Source organism: Oncorhynchus gorbuscha, linkage group LG20 (genome assembly GCF_021184085.1).
Source record: "Oncorhynchus gorbuscha isolate QuinsamMale2020 ecotype Even-year linkage group LG20, OgorEven_v1.0, whole genome shotgun sequence".
NCBI lineage: Eukaryota > Metazoa > Chordata > Actinopteri > Salmoniformes > Salmonidae > Oncorhynchus > Oncorhynchus gorbuscha.
The window spans coordinates 27,767,007-27,791,046 of record NC_060192.1 but is presented as its reverse complement, the minus strand read 5'-3'; the positions used below and the strand labels follow the sequence as shown (position 1 = coordinate 27,791,046).

General features: G+C 41.2%; 1 protein-coding gene across 1 annotated transcript; it reads right to left on the bottom strand.

Moving 5' to 3' along the window:
* Window positions 1-13,198: 13,198 nt before the first annotated feature.
* On the bottom strand, window positions 13,199-22,498 carry LOC124007531. Its single transcript, XM_046318174.1, has 7 exons — window positions 22,009-22,498; window positions 19,511-19,813; window positions 18,901-19,167; window positions 18,029-18,364; window positions 17,733-17,867; window positions 13,747-13,809; window positions 13,199-13,411 (listed from the first exon to the last, which is right to left on the bottom strand). The coding sequence occupies exons 1-7, from the start codon at window positions 22,085-22,087 to the stop codon at window positions 13,344-13,346; spliced, it is 1,251 nt and encodes a 416-aa protein (XP_046174130.1). The 5' UTR covers window positions 22,088-22,498; the 3' UTR covers window positions 13,199-13,343.
* Window positions 22,499-24,040: the final 1,542 nt, after the last annotated feature.

The following is a 24,040-nucleotide window of genomic DNA, read 5'->3' as shown; positions in this document are numbered from 1 at the left end:
TTGACCTTCCTGGTGATTGTTTTGCATGTCATCAATCAAGCAGTCAAGATCCAATATACAGTGCTTTGCGAAAGTATTCGGCCCCCTTGAATTTTGCGATCTTTTGCCACATTTCAGTCATCAAACATAAAGATATAAAACTGTATTTTTTGTAAAGAATTTGCGACACAATCATGAAGGACATTTATTGGATATTTCAAACTTTTTTAACAAATCAAAAACTGTGCAAAATTAGTCAACTTTCAGTCAAACTCTCTCCAAAGTTCAGTGAGGATCTCTGAATGATCCAATGTTGACCTAAATGACTAATGATGATTACAATCCACCTGTGTGTAATCAAGTCTGATAAATGCACCTGCACTGTGATAGTCTCAGAGGTCCGTTAAAAGCGCAGAGAGCATCATGAAGAACAAGGAACACACCAAGCAGGTCCGAGGTCCGAGATACTGCTGTGAAGAAGTTTAAAGCCGGATTTGGATACAAAAAGATTTCCCAAGCTTTAAACATCCCAAGGAGCACTGCGCAAGCAATAATATTGAAATGGAAGGAGTATCAGACCACTGCAAATCTACCAAGACCTGGCTGTCCCTCTAAACTTTCAGCTCATACAAGGAGAAGACTGATCAGAGATGCAGCCAAAAGCAACACAGCTCATCACCCTGAACACACCATCCCCACTGTCAAACATGGTGGTGGCAGCATCATGGTTTGGGCCTGCTTTTCTTCAGCAGGGACAGGGAAGATGGTTAAAATTGATGGGACGATGGATAGGGCCAAATACAGGACCATTCTGGAAGAAAACCTGATGGAGTCTGCAAAAGACCTGAGACTGGGACGGAGATTTGTCTTCCAACAAGACAATGATCCAAAACATAAAGCTAAATCTACAATGGAATGGTTAAAAAATAAACATATCCAGGTGTTAGAACAAGTCAAAGTCCAGACCTGAATCAAATCGAGAATCTGTGGAAAGAACTGAAAACTGCTGTTTGCTCTCCATACAACCTCACTGAGCTCGAGCTGTTTTGCAAGGAGGAATAGGAAAAAATTCAGTGTCTCGATGTGCAAAACTGATAGAGACATACCCCAAGCGACTTACACAATCAAAAAGGTGGCGCTACAAAGTAAGGGGGCTGGAATAATTTTGCACGCCCAATTTTTCAGTTTTTGATTTGTTAAAAAAGTTTGAAATATCCAATAAATGTCGTTCCACTTCACTTGTTGTTGATTCTTCACAAAAAAATACAGTTTTATATCTTTATGTTTGAAGCCTGAAATGTGGCAAAAGGTCGCAAAGTTCAAGGGGGCCGAATACTTTCGCAAGGCACTGTATCATGCCGCGTTCACGTCCTGGTCAGAACTTGGAAACTCAGAAATATCTGACTTACTAGCTGGTTGTAGTTAAACATGTGCCGTGTTCAACGAGTCAGCAAGTCAGAAATGTCATTGTTTCTTAGTTTTGACTAGTTAACTTTCAAAAAACAGCAATACAGATGCTACAGTATGATGCATTGCATCTTATGAGCATTTGAAAGGCCATCCCCAGTCAAACATGGTGGTGGCAGCAAAGTCTTCAGCAGGGACAGGGAAGATGGTTAAAATTGATCGATGGATAGGGCCAAATACAGGACCATTCTGGAAGAAAGAAGTCTGCAAAAAACTGAGACTGGGACGGAGATTTGTCTTCCAACAAGACAATGATCCAAAATAGCTAATTGCAAGTCAAGTCCAACCTGAATCAAATCGAGAAAAGAACTGAAAACTGCTGTCTCTCCATACAACCTCACTGAGCTCGAGCTGTTTTGCCATACCCAAAACTGATAGAGACTTACAGCGACTTACAGCTGTAATCGCAGCAAAAGGTGGCGCTACAAAGTATTAACTTAAGGGGGCTGAATAATTTTGCACGCCCAATTTTTCAGTTTTTGATTTGTTAAAAAAGTTTGAAATATCCAATAAATGTCGTTCCACTTCATGATCGTGTGTTTGAAATATCTGACTTACTAGCTGGTTGTAGTTAAACATGTGCCGTGTTCAACGAGTCAGCAAGTCAGAAATGTCATTGTTTCTTAGTTTTGACTAGTTAACTTTCAAAAAACAGCAATACAGATGCTACAGTATGATGCATTTTGCATAGTATGATGCTGCGTGTTGCATCTTATGAGGCAACGTGCACCATACTGGCTATATTTCTGTACTGTGAAAGTCAGGCATCTTGAAATTTGCTTGTTGACATGCAAACAAAATGGGACTATATCAATAATGGACTAATGAAAGATAGTTTAATAGACCAAAAAAGTTGTAAAACTCTCTGCCAATAACCGCTAGTTTTCTGTTTTCCCCTCCCCATTACTCATACTGCCCAGACAGTACTAGCACAATTCTTCCTTGAGAAATTGTTATTTGCTAAGAAGCTGTTTTTGTTTCTTGTTGACCACTTTAATTTAAAAGAATAACTGTAAGGCACTTTCATTGGACCTATTAATTAGCCCGATGAAACAAAGCACTACTTAATTAACACTCAGTGAGGCTCCAGAAGTATTAGGACAGCGACACATTTCTTGTTGTTTTGGCTCTGTACTTCAGCATTTTGGATTTGAAATGATACAATGACGATGAGGTTAAAGTGCAAACTGTAGGCTTTAATTTGAGTCCCCATTTTTTTGTGTACTCATAGTCCCCATTTTAGTGTACTTAACGTATTAAAGTAGTCAAAAGTGAAGTATTTTGTTCCATATTCATAGCGCGCAATGACGACATAAAGCTTCTGACTCTACACATTTGTTAGGTGCATTTTCTGTTTGTTTGATTGTTTCAGATTATTTTCTGATTTTCTAATATCTGCTTCACTGATTTCTGCTCATGTAAAAGCCTGGGTTTTCTGTAGCTTAACACTTGAAGCTTATTACCTAAAATGGATCAATTTAAAGTGTGGGATCACAACTCCAATCCAGATGTGTTGGTCATTACTGAGACGTGGTTAAGGAAGAGTGTTTTGAATACTGATGTTAACCTTTCTGGTTATAACCTTTTTCAGCAAGACAGATCTTCTAAAGGTGGGGGAGTGGCAATTTTTACCAAGGATCACCTTCAGTGCTCGGTTGTCTCCACCAAGTCTGTCCCCAAACAATTTGATTTGCTTGTTTTAAGTATTAAACTTTCAAATAGCTCTTTGTTGATTGTTGCTGGGTGTTATCGTCCTCCATCAGCACCGGCCTGTACCCTACCTACCCTAAGCTCTCTCCTGGCCCCTTACGCTAAGTCTGAATTTATCCTGCTAGGTGACCTAAACTGGGACATGCTTAGACCACCTGACCAAATCCTAAAGCAATGGGACTCCATAAATCTTTCTCAGATTATTACCAATCCCACAAGGCATGACTCTAAACACCCCAAAAAAGGCTACTCCTCTTGGCGTTATCCTCACAAATAATACTGATAGGTACCAGTCTGGTGTTTTCTGTAATGACCTTAGTGATCACTGTTTTACAGCCTGTGTTCGTAATGGCTGCTCAGTGAAACGAACTGTCCTTATGTGTCATAGACGCTTGCTAAAAAACTTTAATGAGCAAGCCTTCCTTCGACAACTGGCAACTGTAAAATGGTATAGAATCAGCTTGATCCCCAATGTCGAAGACGCTTGGACCTTTTAATTTGATATTTTTTGTGGTATTGTTAACTAACACGCCCCCATAAAGAAAATGAGAATTAAAAACAGGTTCAGCCCCTGGTTCGACCGTGATCTTGCAGAGTTACTCCACCTCAAGAATTGCATTCGGCGAAAGGCTCGGCACACGCAAATTCAGGCTCTTGTTCAGGCAAATGGAAAAAAAGTGCACTAAGGCTATAGGGAAGGCCAAAGTTAGTTACTTTAAGGAGCAGTTCTCTCTCTGTGGGTCTAACCCCAAGAAGTTCTTGAAAACGGTTAAAGACCTGGAGAATAAACCCTCCTCCTCACAGCTGCCCATGTCCCTTAAAGTTGATGATGGGGTTGTTACTGACAACAAGCACCTGGCTGAGCTTTTAAATCACTACTTCATTAAGTATGGATTCCTATATGACTCAGCCATGCCTCCTTGACTGTCCGACATTTCCTCATCTCCCACGCCTTCTAATGCAACTATCCCCGATGCTTCTCCTTCTTTTTCCCCTGCTCCACTACAAAGTTTATCCCTGCAGGCAGTCACTGAGTCCAATGTGTTAAAGGAGCTCCTGAAACGTGACCCCCAAAAACAAACATCTGGGTCAGATGGTTTAGCCACTTTCTTCTTTAAGGTTGCTGCTCCTATCATCCCCAAGCCTGTCTCTCCTCTCTGGGGAGGTTCCCATTGCTTGGAAGGCAGCCTCGGTTTGTCGTTTATTTAAAGGGGAGATCAAGCTGATCCAAACTGTTATAGGCCTATTTCTATTTTGCCCTGTTTATCAAAAGTGTTGGAAAAACTTGTCAATAATCAACTGACTGGCTTTCTTGGTGTCTATAGAATTCTCCCTGGTTTCCACTCAGGTTATGGATATGTCACTGCAACCTTAAAGGTCCTCAATGATGTCACCATTGCCCTTGATTCTAAGCAATGTTGTGCTGCTATTTTTATTGACTTTGATTCGGTTGACGATTTTATTCTTGTGGGCCGGCTAAAGAGTATTGGTGTCTCTGAGGGGTCTTTAGCCTAGTTTGGTAACTACCTCCCTCAAAGAGTGCAGTGTATAAAGCCAGAAAATCTGCTGTCTCAGCCACTGCCTGCCACCAAGGGAGTACCCCAAGGCTCAATCCTAGGCCCCATGCTCTTCTCAATTTACATCAACAACATAGCTCAGGCAGTAGGAAGCTCTCTCATCCATCTATATGCAGATGATACGGTATATCTACTCAGCTGGCCACTCCCTGGATTTTGTGTTATATGCTCTACAATAAAAAAATTCTTAGTGTCCAACAAGCTTTCTCTACTCTTAACCTCTCCCAACACTTTACTACCTCTGAGGGTTTAGAGCTCAAGGTAGTCACCTCATACAAGTACTTGGGAGTATGGCTAGATGGTACACTGTCCTTCTCTAAAGTTACATCTAGACTTGGCTTCCTCTATCGTAATCGCTCCTCTTTCACCCCAGCTGCCAAACTAACCCTGATTCAGATGACCATCCTACCCATGCTAGATTACGGAGACATAATTTATAAATCGGCAGGTAAAGGGTGCTCTCGAGTGGCTAGATGTTCTTTACCATTCGGCCATCAGATTTGCCACCAATGCTCCTTATAGGACACATCACTGCACTCTATACTCCTCTGTAAACTGGTCATCTCTGTATACCCGTCGCAAGACCCACTGTTTGATGCTTTTTTATAAAACCCTCTTAGGCCTCACTCCCCTGGCTGTAAGATACTTGTTGTGCGTCTAACTTTCTAACTCATCACTATTCACAATTAATGCAGGATTATCCGTAGTCATGGTAGCATCCACATTAATATAGAAGTTTTAAAAAACATTATATTCTTATTTACAATAAAAGTGACTCCAAAATGACACAATACATTATTTACCATTAATTTCTATTGGGCACAACCAAAACAAACTGAAAATTCATCCAACCAATTTGTAGAGTCACAAGCTTGATTTAGTCATTGTGTGCTATGAATATAGGACCAAATACTTCACTTTTGACTACTTTAATACACAAATAAGTGACTTTGTCCCCAAACTTTTGATCCCCTAAAAAGTGGGGACTATGTACAAAAAGTGCTATAATTTCTAAACGGTTCACCCGATATGGATGAAAATACCCTAAAATTAAAGCTGACAGTTTGCACTTTAACCTCATAGTCACAGTGTTATTTCAAATTCAAAGTGCTGGAGTACAGAGCCAAAACAACAACAAATGTGTCACTGTCCCAATACTTTCACACAGCAACATCAGGAACTAACCTTCCACCTTAACATCCACAAAGGTTGCCTTGTTACCCATCACGGTGCTGGTGTAACACTTATATAGGCCCTCATCTGAAACATCTACCCTCTCTAGTAGGAGCGATGCATTTCCATGAACAAGCTGGTCTTTGAACAAAGAGGTCCTTCCACTGAAATGTCCATTCTGCAGTTGTAACTGGTCACTTTGATAGTAGTAGCTATGGACGAGTTTCTGTTGTTTATACCAGTGAACCAACTCTTCTTCATTTGGGGTGAAGCTGCATGTCAGCACACAGTCCTCAGAGTAGAGACATTTCACCAGAGAGACTGAAAGGGAAGACATGAAAAATAAAAATGCCTCGATATTCTTTAATAGCTGTTTTGGATTCCAGAGGTTAATGTTATTTTATTGCAATCAAACATTTCTGATAATAAATATTTCTAGTATTCTTACCCGAAGTTACATTTTCAGCCAGTTGCAGGGTAAACAACAAGATGAGTAGAAATGTAATTGACCCTGTTATTCCCTTGTTTCCTTTACAAGTATTCATCCACTCACACATCTAAGAGTAGAGGGGAAAATATTAGTGTAAAACATTTTCAAAATCTGAAAATATATTATCATCTTCTCGTGCTGTGCTTGCAACATCACAAGATAGTGATGTAGTTGAAGATGCGGTGCCTTTAGAATGTATTCATATCCCTTTACTTTTTCTACATTTTCTTGTGTTACAAAGTGTGATTAAAATTGATTTAATTGTCATTTCTTTGTCAACGATCGACACAATATACTCTATAATGTCAGAGTGGAAGAAAAATTCTAACATTTGTAAAATATTCATTAATATTACTAACCCTGCTAATATTACTAATATGTATTGATTAGATAAGTATTAAAACTTCTGAGTCAATTCATGTTAGAATCACCATTGGCAGTGATTACAGCTGTCAGTCTTTCTGGGTAAGTCTCTAAAAGCTTTCCACACCTGGATTGTGCAACATTTGCCCATTATTATTTTTTTTTATTCTTCTAGCTCTGCCAAATAGGTTGTTGATCATGGCTAGACGACCATTTTCAGGTCTTGCCATTGATTTCCAAGCAGATTCAAATCAAAACTGTAACTCGGCCACTCAGGAACATTCACTGTCTTCTTGGTAAGCAACTCCAGTGTAGATTTGGCTTTGTGTTTTAGGTTATTGTCCTGCTGAAAGGTGAATTCATCTACTAGTGTCTGGTGGAAAGCAGACTGAACCATGTTTGCATCTAGGATTTTGCCTGTCCTTAACTCCAAAACATTTATTTTTTATCCTGAAAACTTTCCAGTCCTTTACAAGGATACTCATAACATGAAGCCATTATATGGAGAGTGATACTCAGTAATGTGTTGTATTGGATTTGCCCCAAACATAACACTTTGTATTTAGGACAAAAATGTTATTGCTTTGCCATACTTTTTGCAGTATTACTTTAGTGCCTTGTTGCAAACAGGATGCATGTTTAGGAATATTTTTATTCTGTACATGCTGATTCTTTTCACTCTGTCAAGTAGGTTAGTATTGTGGAGTAACTGGAATGTTTTCGAACTATTTTAAAGTCACCATGGGCCACATGGTGAAATCCCTGTGCAGTTTCCTTCCTCTCCGGCATCGGAGTTAGGAAGGACAATACACTGGGTGTATTGATACGCCATCCAAAGTGGATGCTGATTGGACGAGCAGTGTTCCAAGCCGTGTTGTATTCGTCGTCACAGACACACCTATGCCTTCTAACAGTTCCATCTGAAAATTATCACTGTGCCTCCATAAGAATATCATGTTCATGTTACTGTTCGAATCATCTCTTGTATTTATCTTAACTTGCACATGATTTCCCCTTGCTTCCAGCCTAGCGTTTAGTTTGGTACAGCAGGGGTTAATATAAGCCTAGCATTTAGTTTGGTACAGCAGGGGTTAATATAAGCCTCACATTTAGTTTGGTACAGCAGGGATTAATATAAGACTAGCATTTAGTTTGGTACAGCAGGGGTTAATATAAGACTAGCATTTAGTTTGGTACAGCAGGGGTTAATATAAGACTAGCATTTAGTTTGGTACAGCAGGGATTAATATAAGCCTTGCATTTAGTTTGGTACAGCAGAGTTTAATATAAGCCTTGCATTTAGTTTGGTACAGCAGGGATTAATATAAGCCTCGCATTTAGTTTGGTACAGCAGAGTTTAATATAAGCCTAGCATTTAGTTTGGTACAGCAGGGGTTAATATAAGCCTCGCATTTAGTTTGGTACAGCAGAGTTTAATATAAGCCTAGCATTTAGTTTGGTACAGCAGGGGTTAATATAAGACTAGCATTTAGTTTGGTACAGCAGGGGTTAATATAAGCCTAGCATTTAGTTTGGTACAGCAGGGTTTAATATAAGCCTAGCATTTAGTTTGGTACAGCAGGGGTTAATATAAGACTAGCATTTAGTTTGGTACAGCAGGGGTTAATATAAGCCTCGCATTTAGTTTGGTACAGCAGGGTTTAATATAAGCCTAGCATTTAGTTTGGTACAGCAGGGGTTAATATAAGACTAGCATTTAGTTTGGTACAGCAGGGTTTAATATAAGCCTAGCATTTAGTTTGGTACAGCAGGGGTTAATATAAGACTAGCATTTAGTTTGGTACAGCAGGGGTTAATATAAGACTAGCATTTAGTTTGGTACAGCAGGGGTTAATATAAGCCTCGCATTTAGTTTGGTACAGCAGGGTTTAATATAAGCCTAGCATTTAGTTTGGTACAGCAGGGGTTAATATAAGACTAGCATTTAGTTTGGTACAGCAGGGGTTAATATAAGCCTAGCATTTAGTTTGGTACAGCAGAGTTTAATATAAGCCTTGCATTTAGTTTGGTACAGCAGAGTTTAATATAAGCCTTGCATTTAGTTTGGTACAGCAGGGGTTAATATAAGCCTTGCATTTAGTTTGGTACAGCAGGGATTAATATAAGCCTCGCATTTAGTTTGGTACAGCAGGGGTTAATATAAGACTAGCATTTAGTTTGGTACAGCAGGGATTAATATAAGCCTCGCATTTAGTTTGGTACAGCAGGGATTAATATAAGCCTTGCATTTAGTTTGGTACAGCAGGGATTAATATAAGACTAGCATTTAGTTTGGTACAGCAGGGATTAATATAAGCCTCGCATTTAGTTTGGTACAGCAGGGATTAATATAAGCCTCGCATTTAGTTTGGTACAGCAGAGTTTAATATAAGCCTAGCATTTAGTTTGGTACAGCAGGGGTTAATATAAGACTAGCATTTAGTTTGGTACAGCAGGGGTTAATATAAGCCTAGCATTTAGTTTGGTACAGCAGGGTTTAATATAAGCCTCACATTTAGTTTGGTACAGCAGGGTTTAATATAAGCCTCACATTTAGTTTGGTACAGCAGGGTTTAATATAAGACTAGCATTTAGTTTGGTACAGCAGGGTTTAATATAAGCCTAGCATTTAGTTTGGTACAGCAGGGGTTAATATAAGCCTAGCATTTAGTTTGGTACAGCAGGGGTTAATATAAGCCTAGCATTTAGTTTGGTACAGCAGGGTTTAATATAAGTCTATCATTTCGTTTGGTACAGCAGGGGTTAATATAAGCCTCACATTTAGTTTGGTACAGCAGGGGTTAATATAAGCCTTTCATTTAGTTTGGTACAGCAGGGGTTAATATAAGCCTCACATTTAGTTTGGTACAGCAGGGGTTAATATAAGCCTTTCATTTAGTTTGGTACAGCAGGGTTTAATATAAGCCTCACATTTAGTTTTATAAAAGTAACAAGGCAGTGCTGTATCATGAATACAGTCACAGGTAAATGGGTCGACTGGGAACTAGAGGTTGACACTGGAACAGGACTCCCACAGGATTCTGGCAGGAATGGGAGTGAAGTTCTAGGCTGCGGTCCAAACACTTAAAAGACACACTCTATCCCCTCAGCCCTCAAAATTAAGTGGACACTTCTGATGACGTATCACTTGTGTCAAATATACACTTACAGGCCGATGGGGAGGGAGGAATGAATGATTTTTAAATGGACCACACTTGGCTGGAAATTCGTCACTCGTTCATCCCGCGATGATTGTGTTTTCAGCCACCGGTAACTTGTGAGTGCTATATATGTTCTACAGTCAATTATGATTGCATTTCGACTTATATTAAATATATCATTATTAATATACGTCTACTGTATGATAGCTAGCAAATTAGTTAGCTAACTAACGTTAGCCTGCCTCGCTGGAACTTCTGAAGAAGGAAAATGTTTTATTTCTACAATTTCCAAAAGATAACTAAACAAAAACATATGGACTTTTTACAATACATGTTTGTGCCCTCATGTGCATTAGTAGCACAATTTGTAACTTATTTGCATTTGTTTTTACTTAGACTTGTATGTTGACTTCTCCATTTGTAGTTTTTAAGTTTTCGCAGACTTTTTTTTAGAAGATGTACAATCGTCCCAAATTGAATTTATGTGGAGTTTCAGGCCCCTGAATGAACATAATTATACACTCGCAAAGCCGACTAAAAACGAGGGCTGAGAGCCTTACGTTGCAAACTTCCCTTGCTTGGCTAATCATTTGGACCACCCTCCAAGATGGCGATGGGGATTCCCCCAAGGGCATAAGGCGAGGGTAAGTGGACGAGGATGTGTTTTTTAAGTGATTGGACGGCAGCCCTAGAGTAAACTTTGAGACAGGATGGGACAGGCTCAACAATCCGCAGGAATGGGCCGTACAGGAACAGTTCAAAGCGTAGTTTTTTGGGTGGAAATGTGTCATGTGTGGGGCATTTCATTAACAAACAAAAAACAATGTAAGCTAAGCCTAATATAGTTTACTTAATAAAAATCTATACAAAAATAAATGGTCATTTCCCCCTCTGTCACTCTCCACTCTCACGCCTCACTCCAGTTGTAGCCAGTCACTTGGCTACCTTATACCGACCCACGTCAGTAGACTAAATGATGACCCCTTCAATAGAGGAATTGCAACTTGTAGAAGCCAAGGACCGACCCATCATTAACATTAACATTAGAGTCAAGGAAAAAAATTGAATTTGATGGAGTTGCCTTTGACAACGAAAGAACCAAGTACGCGGCAATGCTAAGGTTAAATCAAACAGGCCACAAACAGAGAGTGGGACAAGCGGCCTGAAGCGGCATAGCTGCCCTACTCCCAGTCCCAACAACATTACCATCAAGGCCAATTGTTTGCATATTTAACGAAACCCGTTCCATCTGAGGTGAAGAGTTAAATAAAAATAGAAGGACTTATGCAGTACTGCTACTCCCATGTCAATCTCTACTGCGAACAACGCCAATTAGGGCACTAGGGGGCAGCTATCCACCAGGCAGCTAGCCCCATGTAATTCACATTTAGACCACAAGATGTCACAATTATTTATTTTCCCAACACTTTTATCTGGTTGCCACTGCTCTTGCTCGACAAAACATTTCCTCTATGTCATCATTTTTTGAGAAAGTAACTTAATTGCGGTTGTAAATGTTTCCACTGCTGACTGATTGCTTTACAGTTAGTTACTTTATAGCCATTTAGCTATTTAACACAGCATGTGATGTCACATAGCTAGATGGCTATCTACGTTTTTAAGAGAGAACTTTTCAGTTGGCATCTCTCCCCCTGTCTTCAGTCACAGGTGGGGACTGGATTAGGTGTGAGCAGTGCAGGAGGTGAGTTGTGCTCCACAACTGGACACACCCCTTTCCTAAAAGCAACATTTCATGAAATAATTTTAAAAAGTTTAAACTTTATTTTATTTTCCTTGTAGGACAGACAAACATCAAGGTAATACAAATCTCTGCTGTTGAAAACCAAATGTTAGTCTAAAAGAAATGGGAAATAATGTCTAGATGCTTTTTACACTGTAGACCTAGTACATAAATTGCTTGGCTGAGCTGATGAGACAGTGGATTGCACAGTCAGATGGAACAGAGTAAATAAGCATTTCAACGTCATAGATTTAACTGGTGGTAACATGTGGAATAGACACAGGTGGGAATGCGGTTTTAACCTGTTGTATAATGCTTATTGCACACAGAGTGAGTACATGCAACTTATTATGTGACTTGTTAATTAAGCACATTTCTATTCCTGTACTTATTTAGGCTTGCCATAACAAAGGGGTTGAATACTTATTGACTCGAGACATTTCACTTTTTCATTTAAATTAATTAGTAAACATTTCGAAAACCATAATTCCACTTTGACATTATGGGGTATTGTGTGTAGGCCAGTAACACAAAAAAATCTGAATTTTATCCATTTTAAATTCAGGCTTTAACACAACAAAATGTGGAAAAAGTCAAGTCAAGGCGTGTGAATACTTTCTGAATGCACTGTATGGGTGTGGTTTTGTAGAGACCGTTGAATGAGAGAGAACACTTTCTATTTCTATAAAACCTTTACTGTTACAGTATAGACGCAAATGTCAGCAAATCCATGCCATTTGAAGGAGTACGTGTTCATGCTTGTGTATCCTTTCACAACAAAAATGAAGTGCAGGTCAACTCAAAGGTGCAGCATAACCAGTATTATACAAAATATAGTTCAATTTCACACAAAACCTACCATAGCAGCATCAGCATTTTAAAAATGAAAGATCAAATTGAGGACGAAAATGTCACGCTCCATTACATACAGCACAGCAGTGTCTATTTCTGTTACAGTACTGTCATTAGATACCTTAGGCAGTGTCTATTTCTGTCTCAGTGCTGTCATTAGATACCTTAGGCAGTGTCTATTTCTGTCTCAGTGCTGTCATTCGATACCTTAGAATGGTATAAGGCAGTTCAGAGTTGACAACTACAACTGCTACAATGTACACTGTATTCACAACTTTAATGTAAATTATGAAGACTGTACAGTTATTCAATTGTCTAGAACACAGATGTGTTCCATTGTGGAACAGCACTCTCCAATTAAATCCCTGGAATACATCTCTGGTAGAATTTTCTCCCTTAAGCAAAAAATGTGAGTTGTGAGTCAAGGTACAAAGGAATGCTTGATTGATGACTTCAGGTTTGTCAGGGTCTTTGCTATCTTGGATCCTTGGGAGGTCCCTACCCCATTGAAGTTGACATTTAACATGGTTAAGGTAAGGGATAGGGTTAGGTAATGGTTATGGTTAAGGTAAGGGTTATGGTTAAGGTAAGGGTTATGGTTAAGGTTAGGGTTAGGTAATGGTTAAGGTAAGGGTTAGGGTTAGGGTTAGGGTTAGGTAATGGTTATGGTTAAGGTAATGGTTATGGTTAAGGTAAGGGTTAGGGTTAGGTAATGGTTATGGTTAGGTTTAAGCTAAGGGTAAGGGTAGGGGTTTAAGGTTAGGGTTTAGGGTAAGGACATCCCAACTCCCAAGGATCCCGGATAGCACTAACCTGCTTGTCAGTCAGAGCTAATTATAGCTATTGTTGTGGTCTTCTGTCAGCTGGCAGTTATCCATTGGTGAATCATCTGTCTTAACTGTGAGGGAGAGATGGAGAGGCCAATCAGTGAGGCAGGGCAGTAGATATTAGCCAATAAAGTAATAACTCTAAAGACTGTATTATTTATAACCAGGGTACTTCAACCATACTTGAATAAATAAGAATTTTAGTAGCTAAATTCATTCAAGAGTGATAGAAGTGTGGGTTTTATGAATGCTGTAAAGGCTAACGGTATCTGGGCTGAAGGTTACACAAGCCACTTTTGTTTTGCCCTTGCAGAATGGTAAAAATCTGATAAATGGATTTGATTATAATAGGACAAAAGCACAAAGGCCATATAATGAGTCCTGACAATTGGTAAAGAATATTTACTAGTTCCCGTTGGCTGCATCTCTGTGTCCTCCACAGTGGTCACACCAGCCTGCCATTGGTTGGCTAAGGAGTAAAAATACATGATATGAGGCATCACTTCATTCATTGTCAACTCAGTATGAGTACAGAATGCATGGTGCTCTGAAGTGATTCATCTACTCTCAGGTATTCTTCACACTTGTCTTTTCTTACCAGCACTGACTTTCCTGATGGCTACTTTATTGAGGAAAATGTTACTTTCCATGACTGTGATAGATATGTGGTTGTCTCACCTAGTTACCTTAGAATGAAGGCACTAACTGTGTCGCTGTGGATATATATTTAAGATAATGTTTGTCATTCTATTATTTATTGAAGGCGAGGCACTACACCCTATCTAACTTGTATTTTTCCTTAATCATATCACAATTAACTTTTACCAGTTGAATATACACACCAATATTATAATTTTTGTATTATAACTTTTCTGAAATATAGTATAAAAATATGCAAATGCAGTGATATCTCATTACATGAGACATCATCAGCAACGACCGGAAGGCCCAATAGAGGGACGGCCCAGCGCATCACTGGGGGTGAGCTCCCAGCCATCCAGGACGTACATGCCAGGCGGTGTCTGAGAAAGGCCCCAAATATTGCCAAAGACTCCAGCCATCCAAGACATGGACTGTTCTCCAAACTCGGTATTGGTGCATCAAGGCTCAGACAAACAGACTCGTAAACAGCTTCTGCCTCCTGGCCATAAGAATGTTAAATGGCTAACAACTACTGCTCTCTCTCTCCCACAGACTATCCAAACGGACTCTATGCCCATCCACAGGGCTCTACCCACTGAGACACAATTATTATTGATTACCATGAGTATTTATCTATTTATCCTGCTACTGGTCACTATTACTCCTGCTCCTACTCCTGCTTACATGTATATATTACCACTAGTATACAGCATTACCATAATTATTTATATATTCCTGCAAGCAGTCACTTTCCAGGCCTGTTTACATGTATATCCTACTAGCAGTAACTTTCTATGTATAAACCCACATCCACTACTCCAGTAGCCCTGCACATTAAATAAGGCACTGGCACTAACCTGTATATGCAGCATTTGCATTCTCGTGTTTCATTAACTCACATCATAGTTCTTGTGTGGTCTTTATTCATACTTTTATTTTTTATTCTATTTTTTATTATTATCAAGGTAAGAATTTCACTGTACTGTTTTACACCTGTTGTATTCTGTGCACATGGCAAATAAACTTTCAACTTGAAAAATGCACATATTTGTTTATACCGCAAATCTATTTTCTGGACACTGGATAAAGTCAGCCTTAATATTTGGGTTTCATTTTGTTAAGACACTCCAGGACCGGACTTATGTAGGGCAGATTGTGGATATATACTTTTTCATATTTCTATCTCTAAAATACTAAAGATAAACTGCATTTCTGAGCATATTTCCAAAGAAAATATGATCTAGAATAAAAGTTAGAATACATCAACAATTTCCCCGATACAAGTCTGGGGAATATATCTAAGGATAACCACACAACGTTTTAAGTCTGAGAAAAATTTGTTGGCATGTGGGAAGAGTCTGACTTTCGGGAAATGGCAGTTCAAGACAAGTACACTGAATTTAGCCTAAACATCGCCAAATGTCTATTTAGACCCAATCACCATCTCTTCAAAGTAAGTCACTACATATAGTCCAGTTTGTAACATTCTCTATGAAATGGGCTTTTAAATGGTGTATGAAATGAGGGGTTTACTACAGTGCCTCCAGAAAGTATTCAGAACCCTTGACGTTTTCCACATTTTGTTACGTTACAGCTTTCTTCTAAAATTAATTAAATAAAACAAATCCTCAGAAATCTACACACCATACCCCATAATGACAAAACGAAAACAGGTTTTTAAAAAACGGAAATATCTTTATTTACATAATTATTCAGACCCTTTGTTATGAGACTTAAAATTGAGCTCAGGTGCATCCTGTTTCCAGTGATCATCCTTGAGATGTTTTTACAACTTGATTGGAGTCAACCTGTGGTAAATTCAATTGATTGGACATGATTTGGAAAGGCACACAGTGCATGTCAGAGCTAAAACCATACCATGAGGAATTGTCCGTAGAGCTCAGAGACAGGACTGTGTCGAGGCACAGATCTGGAGAAGCGTACCAAAAAATGTCCGCAGGATTGAAGGTCCCCAAGAACAAACACAGTGGCCTCCATCATTCTTAGATGGAAGAAGGTTAGAACCACCAAGACTATTCCTAGAGCTGGCTGCCGGGCCAAACTGAGTAATCAGGGGAGAAGGTCCTTGGTCAGGGAGGTGACCAAGAACCCAATGGTCCCTCTGACAAAGCTCCAGAGTTCCGCTGTGGAGATGGGAGAACCTTCCAGAAGGACAACCATCTCTGAAGTCCTCCACCAATCAGGCCTTTATGGTAAAGTGGCCAGACGGAAGCAACTTCTCAGTAAAAGGCACATGACAGCCCACTTGGAGTTTGCCAAAAGGCACCTAAAGGACTCTCAGACCATGAGAAACAAGATTGTCTGGTCTGATGAAAACAAGATTGAACTCTTTGGCCTGAATTCCAAGCGTCACGCCTGCAGGAAACTTGGCACCATCCATACGGTGAAGCATTTAGGTGGCAGCATTATGCTGTGGGGATGTTTTTCAGAGGCAGGAACTGGGTCAGGGACTAGTCAGGATCGAGGGAATGATGAACGGAGCAAAGTACAGAGAGATCATTGATGAAAATCTGCTCCAGAGCAGACCTTAGACTGGGGTGAACGTTCACCTTCCAACAGGACAATGACCCTAAGATGACAGCCAGAGCACAGACTTGTCTCTGAATGTCCTTGAATGGCCTAGCCAGAGCCCGGACTTGAATCCGATCGAACATTTCTGGAGAGACCTGAAAATAGCTGTGCAGCAACGTTCCCCATCCAACCAAACAAAGGTTTAGAGGATCTACAGAGAAGAATGGAAGAAACTCCCCAAATACAGGTGTGCCAAGCTTGTAGCGTGATACCCAAGAATACGCAAGGCTGTAATCACTGCCAAAGGTGCAAAGTACTCTGTAAATAGTCTGATGTTTCATTTGTTGTTCTTTATAAATTAGCAAACATTTCTAAAAAGCTGTTTTTGCTTTGTCTTAATGGGGTATTGTGTGTAGATTGATAAGGATTTATTTTTATTTAAATACATTTTAGAATAAGGCTGTAACGTAACAAAAGGTGAAATATGTCTGAATACTTTCCGAAGGCTGTATGTCTATTTGAATGTGGAACAAATCCTGACATTTTGATGACGGTAGTATGAAAAACAAAATGTAAAAACAGTTTAAAAAATATATATTTTTATGTTTACTTTTTGAAAATGCTAGTATTAAAGGACCAAAATACTAAAAAAATTCAAAATTGAGAGGTAGATGCAAAACTATTTAAGCCTGTGGTGCCTCACCTCAACTATTTTACATGTGATAAGGCCACACAAAGGGCCAGATATTATTACAAATACCTGTGAAAAGATGTCTTGAGGTAGATTACATAAAATCCTTGAAAGGTAACAAAATTCTGGTAAATTTACTGGTAAACGTCGAAAGTTTCTAGTAATATACCCTCCCTTTGCAACCATAGTTCTGTCTTTATCCTTTTACTGCAGTGGGCTAAATCAGGGTCACACAGTGTTTCTTGGTCTTAAACAAATCTACTTTGAAACAACACATGGTCATGGGCAAAAAAATATACATCTGTACCATGTACCATGTCAGATATAGAGTTGAAATGTATGACATTCTGAGTTTGCATCCCAAATTGTCACTTTATATACATAGCAGAAGACTGAAATATAACAAAACCGTTTGACATAGAAATAATGTTGATTAATATGACATTATGAAAAATATGAATAACATTCTACCCATGAGGCCAATAGAGGGCGATTTGGTCATTTGACTGCAAGAAGGCTACACTTACCTCGTAGTTTTCTATACAGTAGTAGTGCTGTTATTACTGCTGCAACCACCACTGCAACTACTACAACAATCACCAACATTTGGAAGTGACTTCCCCCTGTACGCTCTGCCTGGCCTGTTGTCTTTGGCATCTTTTCTAGACGTTTGGACAAGGTAAACATGTGAAAAATGCAGGATTATGAAATTATATGAACACCTATCTTCAATAGCCTTGTGTGTATAATGAGCTCACACTGTATACTATAAAATAAATAGTACAGTATAGTTATTTAAGATGAAGGTTTAATGTTTATGTACCTGTCACTGGTAACTGGGATCTTGACCTGATGTTGACCTGGGTTTGGACCATGTGTCTGCTCTGGAGGCCTGTGAATGTACAGGTGTAAGTTCCTGTTTGTTCCCGACTCTCTGGGTTGTGAAGAAGGAGGGATCCATCTCCCGTCAGAACCTGGTCCGGCTTCAGTCCAGCCCGGCCCTCCCAGAGGTTGGAGGTCCGTCTGGTTCTGCTGTCGTAGCTGAGGATGACTGTGGGATCATTGGTTCTGGTGAAGGTCCAGGTGAGGGAGAAGTTCTGGAGGTTCTGTGGAGCGATGCAGGGTATGGACAGCTCTTTCCCCTCCTCTCCAATCAACCCTGTTGATTAAATACATTTATGGACTGTGAGCCATAAATATGTCTAAATATCACTGTCCTTTTGGGGCTTTACTGTTGTCGTCACCCGTTGTAGTCACTCTCTTAAACTCCAGAGGGCAGTGTGTGACACTGAATAAATCAAACCAAGTCTAACTGGGTGTTGAGAGCTCCCGCATATAAATTTGTTTAAAAAAATAAAATGTGTTTTTTTTTCTCTGGCTCTGCACTTAGTCATCATAACAGTCACTCGCAGCAGTTTGTCACTGTTTTTATGAGAATTACTCAACTATAGACTATGCATCTGCAGAGAGAGAGAGAGAGAGAGAGAGAGAGAGAGAGAGAGAGAGAGAGAGAGAGAGAGAGAGAGAGAGAGAGAGAGAGAGAGAGAGAGAGAGAGAGAGAGAGAGAGAGAGAGAGAGAGAGAGAGAGAGAGAGAGAGAGAGAGAGAGAGAGAGAGAGAGAGAGAGAGAGAGAGAGAGAGAGCGAGCGAGAGAGAGAGAGAGAGAGAGAGAGATTAAATGCTGGTTGTGACTTACCTCTTTCTTGCAGTGAGCTCCTCCATGACTGTGATCCATATGTGGAGTTAACGGTGCAGATGTAGGTGAGGGTATTTTCAAACATTCTCAGCGTGCTCTGAAAGGAGTAGAGGCCTTCAGTGTTGGGTCCCATATGGGTGATGGGTCTCAGGTTCTCTTTCGGGGGCAGAGTGGACCACTGCACACGGGGAGCGGGAAAGATGTCCTTGGACAGACACTGAATCTCTCTGTTCATACTCTTCTCCATAGTAACCATCTTGATGGGAGCTGAAATAACAATAAGAGATAGCCAGGATTAGAGAGTAACAACCTTGAGTGGTTTCACTTCAAACTGAATTTGAGAGCAAAAACCCTTTAAAATGTATATGTACAGCAAGGTCACAAAACCAATAACAAGAGCAAATACTCTACTCTTGGCTTGATATCAGTTTAGCCATTTGGCTCTATGTCTAGCAGCTGAAATACAGCTGCAGCTGGTTGATTCACGTCTTTTAACCTTCATGACACAGAGGGCATTTCACTACAAGCTACAGTGAAAGCATTTGACATGTGAAGTGGATACTCAGCTACATAATCTAGCCTCGATACAAGCCGCAGCGAGACTACTAACCCTCCACTTTCATGATGACAAAGGACTCCTGTTGTCCCAGAGTGCTGTTGACCAGACACCTGTAGCGGCCTCGGTCCTTGATGCCACACTGGCTGAGGTGTAGCGAGGCGATGCCCCGGGAGAGCTGGTCCTGGAGCAGGTACGTCCTGGTACTGTGATCCTGTGGAGGCTGTTCTCCACCCTGCTGGGAATGGCTGAGGAGGAGCACTTCGTGGAGGTACCAGCGGATGATCTCATTCCCACTGGGTTTGAAATTGCAGGGCAGAACACAGTCTTCAGAGAATAGGCATGTCACGTGGGCATCTAGGGTAAAAGTAGAGAGATGACAGTTTGGGGAAATGTCACCTTTTTCTTCCTCAATATCTTTCTCTTTCAACCTACACACATTAGAAGTAATGTGCAGTACGTTCTTTCTATGTCAATATAACTCATATGAAGTGTCCTACATTAAACACATCTGTCAACCTTTCTCCCCCTCTTTCCATCTTGCTATAGGTTGCGTTTGTCCACAACTCTGACGCATTTCCTACGTTTTGTCTTACCCAACCCCACCATTTTAACCCCCACACACTCCAGAGTGAGGTCCAGCACCATATGGTTATGGGGCATTCCTAAAGCCAAACATGATAGGCCATACTTTACAATTGTTGAGTTAAATGCAGGGTTTGACTGGATAAGTATTAGATAATACCCTTGAAACTGGTAATCACACAGCCTATTCTCAACATGTGGCTTTTTCAGTCATTTGTTGTGCACGAAATGTGGTTACACAACAATATGTTGCACTGTAAATGGATAAATGTGACATCCATGTTGACAAGGGAATGTATGGGCTTTTTACTGTCAAAATAACAACGATAGCAATCGGTGAAGTCCTTCATAGACAGGGCACCAACTCAGAGTCAAATATAGTGCTTGACAGGCCCATGCAGAGATAGGGCTCTAGGAGTACCTGAGCACCTGCACTTTTGCCCTCCTATGAGAAAAGTGCACTTTCAGACTGGTAGCATTTTTTTATCACTACGTTTTTATTTGACTTTTAGTCTATTTCTCTCCTGTTCTGAAAAGACTTGCCCATCCAACTAGCTAATAACATTTTGGGGGTGAAATCCCCCTCCCACACGTGAGCAGAAGCTACCGCGGTAGTATGAGTAGTGGCACACTGGCTACTTTTTGAGTTGTATGTCGTCTCTCACTTACAGGGACAGGGACAGGGACAGTTCAATTGGACTGTTTTTAAGTAGGCCTGCAAAGCAGATGTTAGCAGCAGAACAAACTCCAATCACAGGTAAAGAGTAGTTCAAGTGTTACAACAGCATATCAAACAGCTAGCTAGCTAACTAATTATCTGGTTTATATCAACTACATTCACTATGTTCAGCTGATAGACTCTATATTTGCCCTCTCTGTGAGCAGTAGCCTAGGCTAGTAGAGAATAATGAATATAAGGTATTTGGGTAATATACATCTATATATGTAATGGTCTGCACGGCCCTGGTGCATGACAATACAGAATTTGCTTGTGAAAACGTGTGAAGAGTCAGATGTCCCAGTTAGACTGTGATCCTCTCCTCAGTAGACTTCTTTCATATTCTCTGCAACATCCCAAACAGGAGAGCACAGGAGGTTGGTGACACCTTAATTGGGGAGAATGGGCTTGTAGCAATGACTGGAGCGGAATTAGTGGAATGGTAACAAATACATCAAACACATAGTTTCCAGGTATTTGATGCCGTTCCATTTGCTTCGTTCCAGACATTATTATAAGCCGTTCTCCCCTCAGCAGCCTCCTGTGCAGGAGAGACAGTTGACCTGGGTCCCAGTTAGGTCTTGCCAGTCTAAACGCTGGACATGACAGCGGGACCCGGTCTCCGTAGTCTTCCAGACAGAACAAACAGGGTTGTGTGGAGGGCCAGCCGTCACAGACGCCGTGGGCCACTGGATTCCTCAGAGAGAACACATCTGGACCACATATTTCCACATGCAAAGCAAGGGAGGCTCAGCATTGGCTTGGATGTTTTCACATCATAAATCCTTCAAAGGCAAGTTCAAAGGCAAGTTACAGGGACAGTACACTGACAATATTCACAAAACTCCTGGCCAAACCATCATCTCTAAACCATTGTGTTACCCTGGATTTGTCTTGTGGAAAACCTCCTTCCTTTAGGATTGCAAGGAGACAGTCCAACCACAACAAAATTGTTATTTTTCAGATGCCTGTCTAGTTTTTCCAAGAGGAAATACAGTTTGTTGTGCAGTGAAAGGGACACAAAATGCATAAAGTTCCTGTTCCATGATCAAATAGACAGACATGTATTTTACGGTTAGATGAGATGTAAGTATTCAAAAGACATACAGTACTCAGATTATTTGTTTCCTCACTCAGAGGGTCAGCATAGTCACATTAGAGACGTCCAATGCCCTGCCCTGCCTTGACCCTCTCCTGACAATTCATGCACTACTACCTTTCAAAGAGGCGAGAGAGATCTTATCCTTACCTGGGATCTTACACTTTGCCACGGTGAGAATCGACAGCAACCTCAAGCAAGTTTGAACAAGTGCCTTTACCATTCTCATTCATTCACACATACGGTTGTTGTTGACTCACGTCCTGATTCCAACGTGTGGCGATCTTAAAGCACCTAGGAGCTCTTCTGAATCTCAGTTGGTACAGTGCCTTGGTCTTTATTTGATCTCATATTTCAGCTTCAAGGATGGTATGGATCGAAAGCTTTTTGCTGCCAAGGATCCAGGTGGAATATATCTTTGTAAACCCAAATGAGAGTTAATGAGTCTGAAACCCACCTGGAACCACTTGTGTCAGAGGAGAGAAGCTATTTCCCTGTTCATATCCCTGTCAGAGGAACCACTCGTGTCAGAGGAGAGAAGCTATTTCCCTGTTCATATCCCTGTCAGAGGAACCACTCGTGTCAGAGGAGAGAAGCTGTTTCCCTTTTAGAGCAACCTGCTTCTGTCACAGTGAGAAGAGAGGGGGTGTGAGAGGAAGAGAGAGAGAAGGAGGGAGCAGCAGGGCAGAAAGGTTAGTCTGAAATACGTGCCCCTCTAACAGAGACCTCGAGGCACGTTGGAATTATTGGTTACGTTGCCAAGTAACACGTTTCGCAACATATTTTCCCTTTTACCTACCTGTCAAACCTCGCCACCCATTCTCCACCCATCACAATCAGTGTCAAACCTCCCCACCCATTCTCCACCCCTCACAATCAGTGTCAAACCTCCCCACCCATTCTCCACCCCTCACAATCAGTGTCAAACCTCCCCACCCATTCTCCACCCCTCACAATCAGTGTCAAACCTCCCCACCCATTCTCCACCCCACACAATCAGTGTCAAACCTCCCCACCCATTCCCCACCCCTCACAATCAGTGTCAAACCTCCCCACCCATTCTCCACCCCTCACAATCAGTGTCAAACCTCCCCACCCATTCTCCACCCCTCACAATCAGTGTCAAACCTCCCCACCCATTCTCCACCCCTCACAATCAGTGTCAAACCTCCCCACCGCTTCTCACACTCAGTGTCAAACTTCTCCACCCCTCACACTCAGTGTCAAACCTCCCCACCCATTCTCCACCCCTCACAATCAGTGTCAAACCTCCCCACCCCTTCTCCACCCCTCACACTCAGTGTCAAACCTCCCCACCCATTCTCCACCCCTCACACTCAGTGTCAAACCTCCCCACCCATTCTCCACCCCTCACACTCAGTGTCAAACCTCCCCACCCATTCTCCACCCCTCACAATCAGTGTCAAACCTCCCCACCCATTCTCCACCCCTCACAATCAGTGTCAAACCTCCCCACCCCTTCTCCACCCCTCACACTCAGTGTCAAACCTCCCCACCCATTCTCCACCCCTCACAATCAGTGTCAAACCTCCCCACCCATTCTCCACCCCTCACAATCAGTGTCAAACCTCCCCACCCATTCTCCACCCCTCACAATCAGTGTCAAACCTCCCCACCCATTCTCCACCCCACACAATCAGTGTCAAACCTCCCCACCCATTCTCCACCCCTCACAATCAGTGTCAAACCTCCCCACCCCTTCTCCACCCCTCACACTCAGTGTCAAACTTCCCCACCCATCTCCACCCCTCCCACTCAGTGTCAAACTTCCCCACCCCCTCTCCACCCCTCACACTCAGTGTCAAACTTCCCCACCCCTTCTCCACCCCTCCCACTCAGTGCCTCATAGAATCTCTTGTCATCTGATGGATTTCTTTCCCTCTCACTCTGTATGTCACGACATTTCCTACTTCTCACACTATTTCACCTTCACTCTTTTCTGAGTAATAATTGCATACACAGTTCTCCTTTTTACATTGTAGTTTCCACTGAAACAGTATCTTTTCTTGCATCTTGTATGTGAAAGGCAGCTGGGTAATTCCACCAATTCAGTGCCTTTTGAGAAGTATAACTATGTTTAAAAAAAAGTTGCACGTGTGTGTGTGTGTGTGTGTGTGTGTGTGTGTGTGTGTGTGTGTGTGTGTGTGTGTGTGTGTGTGTG